Source organism: Salmo salar, chromosome 06 (genome assembly GCF_965601325.2).
Source record: "Salmo salar chromosome 06, fSalSal1, whole genome shotgun sequence".
Classification (NCBI taxonomy): Eukaryota; Metazoa; Chordata; class Actinopteri; order Salmoniformes; family Salmonidae; genus Salmo; species Salmo salar.
In genome coordinates this window covers 84,191,531-84,204,445 of record NC_138296.1, presented here as the reverse complement: position 1 = coordinate 84,204,445, position 12,915 = coordinate 84,191,531, and the positions used below count along the sequence as shown (strand labels likewise).

At 42.6% G+C, this 12,915-nt stretch overlaps 1 protein-coding gene across 1 annotated transcript; it reads left to right on the top strand.

The window, feature by feature from the left end:
• The first annotated feature begins 1,713 nt into the window (after positions 1-1,713).
• On the top strand, positions 1,714-12,026 carry LOC106608186 (BTB/POZ domain-containing protein 9). The gene is made up of 11 exons (XM_014205984.3): positions 1,714-1,928; positions 2,908-3,126; positions 3,320-3,683; positions 3,916-4,183; positions 5,954-6,173; positions 7,457-7,576; positions 7,656-7,765; positions 9,429-9,618; positions 9,798-9,905; positions 9,999-10,077; positions 10,154-12,026. The coding sequence occupies exons 2-11, from the start codon at positions 2,939-2,941 to the stop codon at positions 10,334-10,336; spliced, it is 1,830 nt and encodes a 609-aa protein (XP_014061459.1). The 5' UTR covers positions 1,714-1,928; positions 2,908-2,938; the 3' UTR covers positions 10,337-12,026.
• The last annotated feature ends 889 nt before the right edge of the window (positions 12,027-12,915 follow it).

Below are 12,915 nucleotides of genomic sequence, written 5' to 3'. Positions count from 1 at the left end.
GTCTGACCTCTGTGATTGCCAACAAGGGTTTTGCCACCAAGTACTAAGTCATGTTTTGCAGAGGGATCAAATACTTATTTCCCTCATTAAAATGCAAATCATTTTCTAACATTTTTGACATGCGTTTTTCTGGATTTTTGTTGTTGTTATTCTGTCTCTCACTGTTCAAATAAACCTACTATTAAAATTATAGACTGATCATTTCTTTGTAAGTGGGCAAACGTACAAAATCAGCAGGGGATCAAATACTTTTCCCCCCACTGTATACACACACACACACACACACCTTCCGTTCCAAAGTTTGGGGTCACTTAGAAATGTCCTTGTTTTTGAAAGAAAATAAAAAAAATGTGTCCATTAAAATAACATCAAATTGATCAGAAATACAGTGTAGACATTGTTCATGTTGTAAATGACTATTGTAGCTGGAAACGGCAGATTTTTTATGGAATATCTACATAGGCATACAGGTCTCCATTATCAGCAACCATCACTCCTGTGTACCAGTGAATTGGTGACTCCGTGATGCTGGCCTTCTCGGCAGAGTTGCAAAGAAAAAGCCATATCTCAGACTGGCCAATAAAAAGAAAAGATTAAGATGGGCAAAAGAACTCAGACACTGGACAGAGGAACTCTGCCTAGAAGGCAAACATCCCGGAGTCGCCTCTTCACTGTTGACGTTGAGATTGGTGTTTTGCGGGTACTATTTAATGAAGCTGCCAGTTGAGGACTTGTGAGGCGTCTGTTTCTCAAACTAGACACTAATGTACTTGTCTTCTTGCTCAGTTGTGCACCGGGGCCTCCCGCTCCTCTTTCTATTCTGGTTAGAGCCAGTTTGCACTGTTCTATGAAGGGAGGAGTATACAGCGTTTTTCAAGATCTTCAGTTTCTTGGCAATTTCTCACATGGAATAGCCTTTATTTCTCAGAACAAGAATAGACTGACAAGTTTCAGAAGAAAGTTATTTATTTCTGGCCATTTTGAGCCTGTAATCGAACCCACAAATGCTGATGCTCCAGATACTCAACTAGTCTAAAGAAGGCCAGTTTTATTTCGTCTTTAATCAGAACAACAGTTTTCAGCTGCGCTAACATAATTGCAAAAAGGGTTCTCTAATGATCAATTAGCCTTTTAAAATGATAAACTTGGATTAGCTAACACAACGTGCCATTGGAACACAGGAGTGATGGTTGCTGATAATGGGCCTCTGTATGTCTATGTAGATATTCCATAAAAAAATCTGCCGTTTCCAGCGACAATAGTCATTTACAACATTAACAATGTCTACACTGTATTTCTGATCAATTTGATGTGATTTTAATGGACAAAAATGTTGCTTTTCTTTCAAAAACAAGGACATTTCTAAGTGACCCCAAACTTTGTAACGATAGTGCATATATATTTATTGCTGTACTTTTACCACTTTTTCTCCCTAATTTTGTGATACCCAATTGGTAGTTACAGTATTGTCCCATCGCTGGTCGAGAGCTATGCGTCCCCCGAAACATGACCCTGCCAAGCCGCACTGCTGTTCTTGTATAGATTTACAAGAATTTGGACTCGTGGTACAGTTTTTATACTATTGTATTGTTGGATTATAATACATTCGAATATTGTTGATAATTTTTGCAAGTGTCAGATTTACCACCTGCATGTACACAGCTTGTCCTCCTCCTATACGCAAGGGGCGCTGTTTCTTCTTTGAACATTACCGTTTTTCCAACCCAAACAACATCCGGGTTGCGTGGCAATCCATTTGTGTTTGTGATGGTGGAATTTTTCAGTCCGATTGCAAATTATTTAATTTTTCACGCAAACTTGCCATTAATTCCCACGATTTTGATTGAATAAAGGGGAAAAGAACTTCAAGAAATAGTTATCGTGGAAGGGAGAACGAAAGGGGATAGCTAGCTACGCTTCTTGTGCTGGTATGTCACACGGGTGAAAGTGAAACCCAAGGGTTTGTGTCTGACTGCGTCATACAACTATCTGACACGCTGGCTCGTCTCACATTTTTGATTGATTCGCTAGATTATTGGTTTATGTATGGTTATAAACCGTGTGGTTCGAGCCCTGAATGCGTATTGGCTGATAGCCGTGGTATATCAGACCTTATACATTTATTTTTATTTAACTAAGTCAGTTGAGAACAAATTCTTATTTTCATTGACGGCCTAGGAACAGTGTGTTAACTGACTTGTTCAGGGGCAGAACGACAGATTTGTACCTTGACAGCTCAGGGATTCAATCTTGCAATCTTTCGGTTACTAGTCCAACGCTCTGACCTCTAGGCTACCTGCCGCCCCAATTGGTACCCATGAACAGAAAAACATACTATTTACTGGTATAATTACGTTGGTAACCAGTTTATAATAGCTATAAGGCCCCTCGGGGGTTTGTGGTGGAAATATGACCAATGTCCAACGGTAAGGGCTGTATACAGGCACTCCGAGATGCGTCGTGGGTAAGACCAGCCCTTGGCCGTAGCATATAGGCCATATACCTTATTGCTAAATTATCTAGCTACCTATTAAATGGACAATATCATTGTTGCATTACACAGCAGATAACGTTACACAGCTCGTTAAGTCTACAGGTATAAGGCCAAGGTTAGCCACCTGCAGTTATGGAACGTTTGCTCACAAGTATGATTCAATTGGCTGATGACCCAGATGGAATCATGTGATCCTTCCTTAACCCATAGAAAATCCCAGGCCACCAGTTGACTACTGGTGCTGCCCATGCTAAATCTGTCCTTTGGTCACTCGAGGCCTCTACCATTCTCTATGGGAGGGTTTGAATTTGTCCAATAGAAACAATTTGCGTTTTCCAAATTTTGGAGTAAACTGTTTCTGATGCAAAATGTTTTGCAAGGTTGTCAAACTATGTTTTCTTCTCATGTGTCAGATGTTAGTGAGACGCCTCCAGTCAAATCACAATGAGTAACAACAGCCATCCTTTGCGTCCACTGGCCTCTGTGTCAGAGATTGACCACATCCACCTGCTGTCAGAGCAGCTGGGCGCCTTGGTTCCAGGTGAAGAGTACAGTGATGTCACCTTCATTGTGGAGGAGAAACGCTTCCCGGCCCACAGGGTCATTTTGGCAGCACGATGTCACTACTTCAGGTACACATATTTGAATGCTTTTTGTCTTGTTCTTCTTTGCAATGCATGAGGTCCTTGGCTTCCCAAGAAATGTCAGATGACTGGCTCTGTCGGCAGTTGGCAATTAAATATGAACCTTAAAGTTATTTTAGGTAATAGTGTTCAATGAAGACTAGGTAACAGTCTGTGAAATGTCTAAAAACCTTTTCCCCAGAGCTCTGCTGTATGGAGGGATGAAGGAGTCCCAGCCGCAGGCGGAGGTGACACTGGAGGAGACCCGAGCCGAGGCGTTCTCCATGCTCCTCCACTACCTTTACACGGGCCGGGCTAGCCTCAGCTCAGCCCGTGAGGAGGTGCTGCTGGACTTCCTGGGTCTGGCCCACCGCTACGGCCTCCAGCCACTAGAGGACTCCACCTCAGAGTTCCTGCGCACCATCCTGCACACCCACAACGTGTGTTTGGTGTTTGATGTGGCCAGCCTGTACTCTCTGGGTGCGCTCAGTGAAGCATGCTGCGCCTACATGGACCGGCACGCCCCGGAGGTCCTGGCCTCGGACGGCTTCCTCACATTGTCCAAGGTGAGTAGGAGTAGGCAGCTTCACGTTCATTAAAAACGAATAGAAGATCATGGATCGAAACAGGAACGGGACTACCTGGACTTGTCCAATATAGAAATGCAATAAAAAAATAAAAAATCAGTTGCAAAATGTTTTCAAACGATTTTCATTGTGTGCCCCAAAGAACAAAACCCAGATGACTGAATCAAAAGAAGTAGTCTTAACTGAATCTGCTTCTATCCTCTCTGTGCAGACTGCTCTGCTGACTGTGGTACGGAGGGACTCATTTGCAGCGAGCGAGAAGGAGATCTTCCAGGCGCTGTGTCGCTGGTGCCGGCAGAACGGCGAAGGTGGCGCCACGCAGGAAGTCATGTCGGCCGTGCGGCTGCCGCTCATGAGTCTGATGGAGATGCTAAACGTGGTGCGTCCCTCGGGACTTCTCAGCCCAGATGACCTGCTGGACGCCATCAAGACTCGCTCAGAGAGCCGCGACATGGACCTCAACTATCGCGGCATCCTCAGTGGGTCTCAGTCTCTGCTGGTCCTGTTCTAGTAGTCAGCAACTAATAGTGTGTGTGTGTGTGTGTGTGTGTGTGTGAGAGAGAGAGAGAGAGAGAGATATACAGTTGAAGTCGGAAGTTTACATAGACTTAGGTTTGAGTCATTAAAACTCGTTTTTCAACCACTCCACAAATTTCTTGTTAACAAACTATAGTTTTGGCAAGTCGGTTAGGACATCTACTTTGTGCATGACATAAGTAATTTTTCCTACATTTGTTTACATACAGATTTTTTCACTTATAATTCCCTGTATCACAACTCCAGTGGGTCAGAAGTTTACATACACTAAGTTGACTGTGCCTTTAAACAGCTTGGAAAATTCCAGAAAATTATGTCATGGCTTTTTAAAAGCTTCTGATAGGCTAATTGACATCATTTGAGTCAATTGGAGGTGTACCTGTGGATGTATTTCAAGGCCTACCTTCAAACCCAGTGCCTCTTTGCTTGACATCATGGGAAAATCAAAAGAAATCAGCCAAGACCTCAGAAAAATAATTGTAGACCTCCACAAGTCTGGTTCATCCTTGGGAGCAATATCCAAATGCCTGAAGGTACTACGTTCATCTGTACAAACAATAGTACACAAGTATAAACGCCATGGGACCACGCAGCCGTCATACCGCTCATGAAGGAGACACGTTCTGTCTCCTAGAGATGAATGTACTTTGGTGCGAAAAGTGCAAATCAATCCCCGAACAACAGCAAAGGCCCTTGTGAAGATGCTGGAGGAAACAGGTGCAAAAGTATCTATATCCACAATAAAACGAGTCCTATATCACCAAAACCTGAAAGGCCACTCAGCAAGGAAGAAGCCACTGGCCCAAAACTGCCATAAAAAGCCAGACTACGATTTGCAAACTGCACATGGGGACAAGATCGTACTTTTTGGAGAAATGTTCTCTTGTCTGATGAAACAAAAATAGAACTGTTTGGCCATAATGACCATTATGTTTGGAGAAAAAAGGGGGACGCTTGCAAGCCGAAGAACACCATCCCAACCGTGAAGCACGGGGTGGCAGCATCATGTTGTGGCGGTGCTTTGCTGCAAGAGGGACTGGTGCACTTCACAAAATAGATGGCATCATGAGGATGGAAAATGATGTGGATATATTGAAGCAACATCTCAAGACATCAGTAAGGAAGTTAAAGTTTGGTCGCAAATGGGTCTTCCAAATGGACAATGACGCCAAGCATACTTCCAAAGTTGTGGCAAAATGGCTTAAGGACAACAAAGTCAAGGTATTGGAGTGGCCATCACAAAGCCCTGACCTCAATCCCATAGAAAATGTGTGGGCAGAACTGAAAAAGCGTGTGTGAGCAAGGAGGCCTACAAACCTGACTCAGTTACACCAGCTCTGTCAGAAGGAATGGGCCAAAATTCACCCAACTTATTGTGGGAAGTTTGTGGAAGGCTGCCCAAAACGTTTGACCCAAGTTAAACAATTTAAAGGCAATGCTACCAAATACTAATTGAGTGCATGTAAACTTCTGACCCACTGGGAATGTGGTGAAAGGATTAAAAGCTGAAATAAATCATTCTCTCTACTTTTATTTTGACATTTCACATTCTTAAAATAAAGTGGTGATCCTAACTGACCTAAGACAGGGAATTTTTACTAGGATTAAATTTCAGGAATTGTGAAAAACGGAGTTTAAATGTATTTGGCTAAGGTTTATGTAAACTTCTGACTTCAACTGTATGTATTCAATGTGATGCCTTTGTGTTACAGTCCCAGAGGAGAATATTGCCACTATGAAGTACGGGGCCCAGGTGGTGAAGGGAGAGCTGAAGTCAGCGTTGCTGGACGGAGACACCCAGAACTACGACCTGGACCACGGCTTCTCAAGACACCCCATAGAGGAGGACGGCTGCGCTGGCCTCCAGATTAAGCTGGGCCAGGCTTACATTCTCAACCATATCCGCATCCTGCTCTGGGACAGAGACAGCCGGTGAGAGAGACATCCAGTGTGTTTTAGGGGATCAGTTTGAGCAAAGCACAATCGCTTATCTTTATGACAGAGAAGTTATTTGTGATGTGAGGTGATTTACAGATTAGTGATTTTGATCAGTTTTACTGCCTTGTAATCAAACACGCACATTCCTTTCTCTCTGAAGGTTTCGCTCAACTGATGAGCAATGCTTTCATAGTGTTTTATATATTGAAGTAATGTTCATATCACATTACTGTCATAAAGAGAGAGATACTCTTCAACATTGCTTTGGGGGCAATTCCACGTTAACAGAGTGATGAACGGTAGACCACCAGGCTGTAGCAGGACCAGGAGAGCAGTAGACATCTAGGCTGTAGCAGGACCAGGAGAGCAGTAGACCACCAGGCTGTAGCAGGACCAGGAGAGCAGTAGACCACCAGGCTGTAGCAGGACCAGGAGAGCAGTAGACCACCAGGCTGTAGCAGGACCAGGAGAGCAGTAGACATCTAGGCTGTAGCAGGACCAGGAGAGCGGTAGACATCTAGGCTGTAGCAGGACCAGGAGAGCAGTAGACATCCAGGCTGTAGCAGGACCAGGAGAGCAGTATACATCCAGGCTGTAGCAGGACTAGGACCAGGAGAACACACCACTAGGCTCAGAGAGCCGCGACATGGACCTCAACTACCGCGGCATCCTCAGTGGGTCTCAGTCTCTGCTGGTCCTGTTCTAGTAGTCAGCAACTAATAGTTGTATTTGTCAGTGGGAGTGTATGCATTCTGTTTGTGTCTGAATTCCGTGTGTGCACGTGTCTCTTTGTATTCTGTGCGTGTGTGTGAGAGAGATATCACATTACTTTCATAAAGATAGAGATACTCTTCAACATTGCTTTGGGGCAATTCCACGCTAACAGCGTGATGCTGTATGTCAAACAGAAAAAGTTTGAAAATGTATGCGCTCACTACTGTAAGTCGTTTTGGAGAAGAGCATCTGCTAAATGACTAAGATGTAAAACAAAAACCAATGATTGCAAAGTTAAACAAATCATACAACTCTTGGCATAATGACTACTTTTAACAATTTCCACAGAATGTTACAAAAACACATTGACTTGAACAGTGCAGATGCAAAGTTTGGTAACAGAATGATGGTTGGTGCTTTTTGTGCCGTCATTCTGTTACCAAACTTTGCATCTGCACTGTTTGGTGAAAAATCGGAGTCCTAGTATCACTCTGTTACTGTGGAATTGCCCTTTGGTCACTGCGATATGTATGACCCATCACCCTCTCTCTGTATTTGAGCAGGTCTTATTCTTACTATATTGAAGTGTCCATGGATGAGCTGGATTGGATGCGTGTTGTAGACCATTCCAAGTATCTGTGTCGCTCTTGGCAGAACCTCTTCTTTACACCACGTGTGGCCAGGTAAATTTTTACTTATGGTTGGCACCAATTTTGACTTTTGGTTCCACAACATCGGCGTGATTGTGTCCTTGTGTCCCAGGTACGTGCGCATTGTAGGGACGCATAACACTGTCAACAAGGTCTTCCATCTAGTGAGTTTGGAGTGTATGTTCACACACCGCTCATTCACTCTGGAAAAAGGTCTTCTCGGTAAGGCAAGAATATCAACCAGTATACCAGTGTTATACAGTGCCTTCAGAAAGTATTCAGACCCCTTCACTTTTTGTACATTTTGTTACGTTACAGCCTTATTCTAAAATGGATTAAATAAATAAAAATCCTCGGCAATCCACACACAATACCCCATAATGACAAAGCAAAAAAAGGCTTTTACTAATTTTTTGCATATTTATAAACAAAAAAACAGATCCCTTATTTACTTAAGGATTCAGACCCTTTGCTATAAGACTCGAGATAGAGCTCAGGTGCATCCTGTTTCCATTGATCATCCTTGAGATGTGTCTTCAACTTGATTGGAGTCCACCTGTGGTAAATTCAATTGATTGAACATGATTTGGAAAGGCACACACCTGTGTGTGTGTGTGTGTGTGTGTGTGTATGTGTATATATATATATATATATATATATATATGTATATATATATATATATATATATATATATATATATATATATATATATATATATATATATATATATATTTATTTATATTTATATAAGGTCCCACAGTTTACAGTGCATTTCAGAACAAAAACCAAGCCATGAGGTCGACGGAATTGTCCGTAGAGCTCCGAGACAGGATTGTCGAGGCACAGATCTGGGGAAGGGTACCAAAACATTTCTGCAGCATTGAAGGTCCCCAAGGACACAGTGGCCTCCATTCTTAAATGGGAGAAGTTTGGAACCACCAAGACTCTTCCAAGAGTTAGCCGCCCGGCCAAACTGAGTAATCGGTGGAGAAGGGCCTTGGTCCGGGAGGTGACCAAGAACCCGATGGACACTCTGACAGAGCTCCAGAGTTTCTCTGTGGTGATGGTATAACCTTCCAGAAGGACAACCATCTCTGCAGCACTCCACCAATCAGGCCTTTATGGTAGAGTGGCCAGATGGAAGCCACTCCTCAGGGAAAGGCACAAGATCGCCCGCTTGGATGTTTTTCAGCGGCATTGACTGGAAGACTAGTCCGGATCGAGGCAAAGATGAACGGAGCAAAGTAGAGAGATCCTTTATGAAAACGTGCTCCAGAGCGCTCAGGACGTCAGACTGGGGCGAAGGTTCACCTTCCAACAGGGCAACAACCCTAAGTACACAGCCAAGACAACGCAGGAGTGGCTTCGGGGACAAGTCTCAATGTCCTTGAGGGGCCCAGCCAGAGCCCGGACTCCCCATCCAACCTGACAGAGCCTCAGAGGATTTGCAGAGAAGAATGGGAGAAACTCCCCAAATACAGGTGTGCCAAGCTTGTAGCGTCATACCCAAGAAGACTCGCGGCGGTAATCTCTGCCAGAGGTGCTTCAACAAAGTACTGAGTAAAGTGTCTGAATATTCTTTTTTTTTTTTTATTATATAAATTTGCTAAAATTTCTAAAATTGTTTTTGCTTTGTCATTTATGGGGTATTGTGTGTAGACTGAGGGGAAAAAAACAAATTAATCCATTTTAGAATAACACTAACGTGTGAAAGTCAAGGGGTCTGAATACTTAATACAGCGCTGTATATGACTTATAAAATACAGTGATCAACATTTTAGACTACATTTATACATATTTAAATTGCTCTGATTTAACAAATAAATATTTTAAAACTCCTCTCGCCCAATTCTCTCTTTCTCTCCCATCACTTTCATGTCTGCAGTCCCCAATGACAATGTGGCTACTATCGCGGCCTGTTCCAGTGTCATCGAGGGGGTGAGTCGGAGCAGAAACGCCCTGCTCAACGGGGACACCCGCAACTACGACTGGGACTCTGGCTACACCTGTCACCAGCTGGGCTCTGGGGCCATCGTCATCCAACTGGCTCAGCCTTACTCTATAGGGTCTTTAAGGTGTGTGTGTGTGTGTGTGTGTGTGTGTGTGTGTGTGTGTGTGTGTGTGTGGTGTGGGGGGGGGGGGGACGTACACGTGTTTTTGTGTGTTTTCATTGTTGCGTTTTCATTGTTGCTGAGTTTTTGTATCTGTCTGCACAGTTGATACATTCTTTTGTTATTTTCTTCCATCTGGACAGACTACTACTGTGGGACTGTGATGAGCGATCCTACAGTTACTACATTGAGGTCTCCACCAATCAGCAGGAGTGGACAAAGGTGGTGGACCGCACCAAGGTGCCATGTCGGTAAGACTCCGTCTCCCTTTCCCATACTCTTCAGATGATCTTGGTACAAATCTGTCCATTTGAGATCTTTTAAGTCTTGTTTTTCTTCAACAGGTCGTGGCAGACGCTCAAATTCGACAAGCAGCCTGCCTCTTTTATCCGCATCGTAGGAACTCACAACTCCGCAAACGAGGTGAGAGGATTGCAAATATGCTGTCATTTTTGTGTTTATAGCCTTTCCTCATTCTCCGTTTGGCTTTGTTTTTCAGGTGTTCCATTGTGTCCACTTTGAGTGTCCGGCACAGTCTGACGCGGAGGTGAAAGAGAGCAGTCCTGGGCAGGAGTCCAGTTCCATGTCCCAGAACCCCAGACCTGTTCGGCCCTCCCGTACCCACAGTCTGCTCCCCTCCCTGCCCTCTTCATCCTCCACCTCCTCACAACCCCACCTCTGAGAGAAAAGGAGAAACCCTCAAGGCCACCATTTTGCACAACCTTTATCTATCATACAGGATGCACTGCTAAAATGCTGCAAAGCATACTATCCATTTTGATAAAAGATTGGCTTCTATTGCAATGATGAACATGTTTTTAGGGCGCTCATATGGTCCTCCCTGTCTGAAATGATAGGCAATGTTGGGAAAAAAGGCTATGGAGTAAATTTGTCCATGCATTTTCCGTGAAGATATTGGCTAAAATATGCAGCCAGTTTAAGGGTACTGAATTAGAACTTTTCAAAACCTATGGGCCAGGTGCTATCCAGACAGGGGAGGTGTAAGCAGTACTGCTTGTCCAAAGATTAACCAATGGAATACAGCAGTGATGTTGGCAATAATATCACCTTAATGTTTTTCTTCTCATTTAAAAAAATGAACAATCACAATTGGAACAAGTTTTTACTTGAATGTCAAAATGTTTTATTTTGACATTTGTCATCATTTCTATGCTTTTGAAGTAGTTTATTTGCACTTGTTGGTTAACTAGAATTATCATGTTCACCTATAGTTTTTATTTGCCGAATTCATTCGCTTCACACCCCTTTGGGCTAAAAGACTATTACTGTCTTGGCTTACAGTAGTATGGCTGAGCAGCACTTCAATGTCTTGGTTCAAATTGTTTGTTAAATTCCTAAGCGATATTTATGGTTTATTTGCAGAGTCTAACTATATTTGTCACTTTATTGTTCCCCATATTTACTGTAAGAAAGTGTTCTAGGTCTACTAACACACGAAAACTGTACAGTGCTGGTAATAGCTATTTCCATGAATGGATTTGTTTTTGTCATCTTATTATCCTGACCTTTTGAGGAACATTTCAATTGCTGCTTGTGTTTACCTCTCACTTGTCAATGATTTTGTTTGTGTGGTTTGATTTGTTAAAGTTTTATTTTGGCTCAACAATTGATCAACGCTATGCATCATATCCTCCCTCACCTTTTCCCTCTATTGTTTCCTGACTCTTAATATTGCTCTTTCCTCTTCCTTTTTTCTTGTATCTCCTTTGCTATTTTGGTAGCTTTCGTGTAGATTTGACCAATCTTTTTGATATTTTCACATTGCTGCTATTGCACGAGGGATGAACATTGACTTAAAGTAAATTACTGTTAGTAGAAAGCAGATGACCTTTCTCATATCTATATTTTCCATTCTCTTTCCTGAATAGTTTTGATTGCATTTTGTTGTATTTTCTTAGTATAATAATGTCATTGCTGGCGGTTGCTTGTGTGTTATTCTATATCACTGCCATTACCATACAGTGGTATTTCTTTTCGGAAGAGGTCTCTTTTGTAGATGTTGATAGAGATTCAGTAGAAAGGTCTCAATGTTTCACTGTTTAAATAATGGTGATTGATTTGTAAAGTCAAAAAAGTTTGCACTAGTCTTGTGGGCACCAAGAAAGTTTTTTTTTCTCCAAATACTGCATATGGCAAATGTTAGTGGCTCAAATGTATGAAAATGGCATTATGTCCTACAACTTATTTTGCAGTACTTAGCGTCAGCAACCCTCAAACTTGAAAGACCAAATGTTTTTAACATTGCTGATTAATACAGGTGTTGAATGCAGGCTTGGTCATCCATCCTCATGACACCCTACCAGCTGGCAATCAAGCTTTTAAACAATGCTGTATTAAACTTGTCATCATGACTCGTATGTATGTCTTTGTATTTTGACATGTTTTACACGATATTAATATTATCAGAAAGCTGTCCAACTCTCTCGAGGGAGGAGTTAGACCAGTGTTTCTCAAACCTCTCCTCGGGGACCCCAAGAGGTTTCACAATTTAGTTGCAGACCTGAACTAGCTCACCTGATTGACCTAGTCAAGAGCTTGATGATTAGTTTGCAAATTGAATCAGGTGTGCTAGCTGTGGAATAGATCAAACGCATGGAAAGGCTGGGGTCCCCAAGGAGAGGGTTGACAACCACTGAGTTAGACTACAACTGGGAGGGAATCAATGATTTATATCAGGGATGGGCAATTCCAGTTCTCTGGGGCTTGATTGGTGTCACACATTTTCTCCAGCCTTATTGCTAACACACCTGATTAAACTAAGTATGTTCTAAACTGAAGACCATGATTAGTTGATTATTGGAGTCCGGTGTGTTACCTGGGGTAAACGTGTCACCAATCAGGCCCAGAGGACTAGTTTCCCATCCCTTATTTACATATGCACACATCATTGGAGGGAATAGATTCCAACACGTTCTCTGAAGAATGCATTTCAAGCACTCCAATTACAACTTTCACAATATTTTTTTTTTATATACTTCGAATAATATCTGTTGTGTAATTACTACTCTGACGTGGAATGGATTTTGTGATCCTCCTGCTTCAAAGCTGATCTATGTTTTGGGTTGTCCCAAACAGACCAAGGGGGTTGGGGCATATTAAATATCGCACTTTGTAATACTTATTGTTCAATTTAAACCGTGAAATAAATAAACTGTTTTATATTACATGTGTTTAAAATGCATAAATCGAAATAGTTGCTTGTGTGTCGGCGAGCATACATTCGTTATCTCACCCACATCC

What these genes read in the sequence shown, in the direction of transcription:
- LOC106608186 (XM_014205984.3), top strand. Translation starts at nt 2,939, where the DNA reads ATGAGTAACAACAGCCATCCTTTGCGTCCACTGGCCTCTGTGTCAGAG. An exon ending in CTCTGGGACAGAGACAGCCG is followed by an intron (nt 6,174 to 7,456) that starts GTGAGAGAGACA and finishes GTATTTGAGCAG; the next exon opens with GTCTTATTCTTACTATATTG. An exon ending in TACTCTATAGGGTCTTTAAG is followed by an intron (nt 9,619 to 9,797) that starts GTGTGTGTGTGT and finishes CCATCTGGACAG; the next exon opens with ACTACTACTGTGGGACTGTG.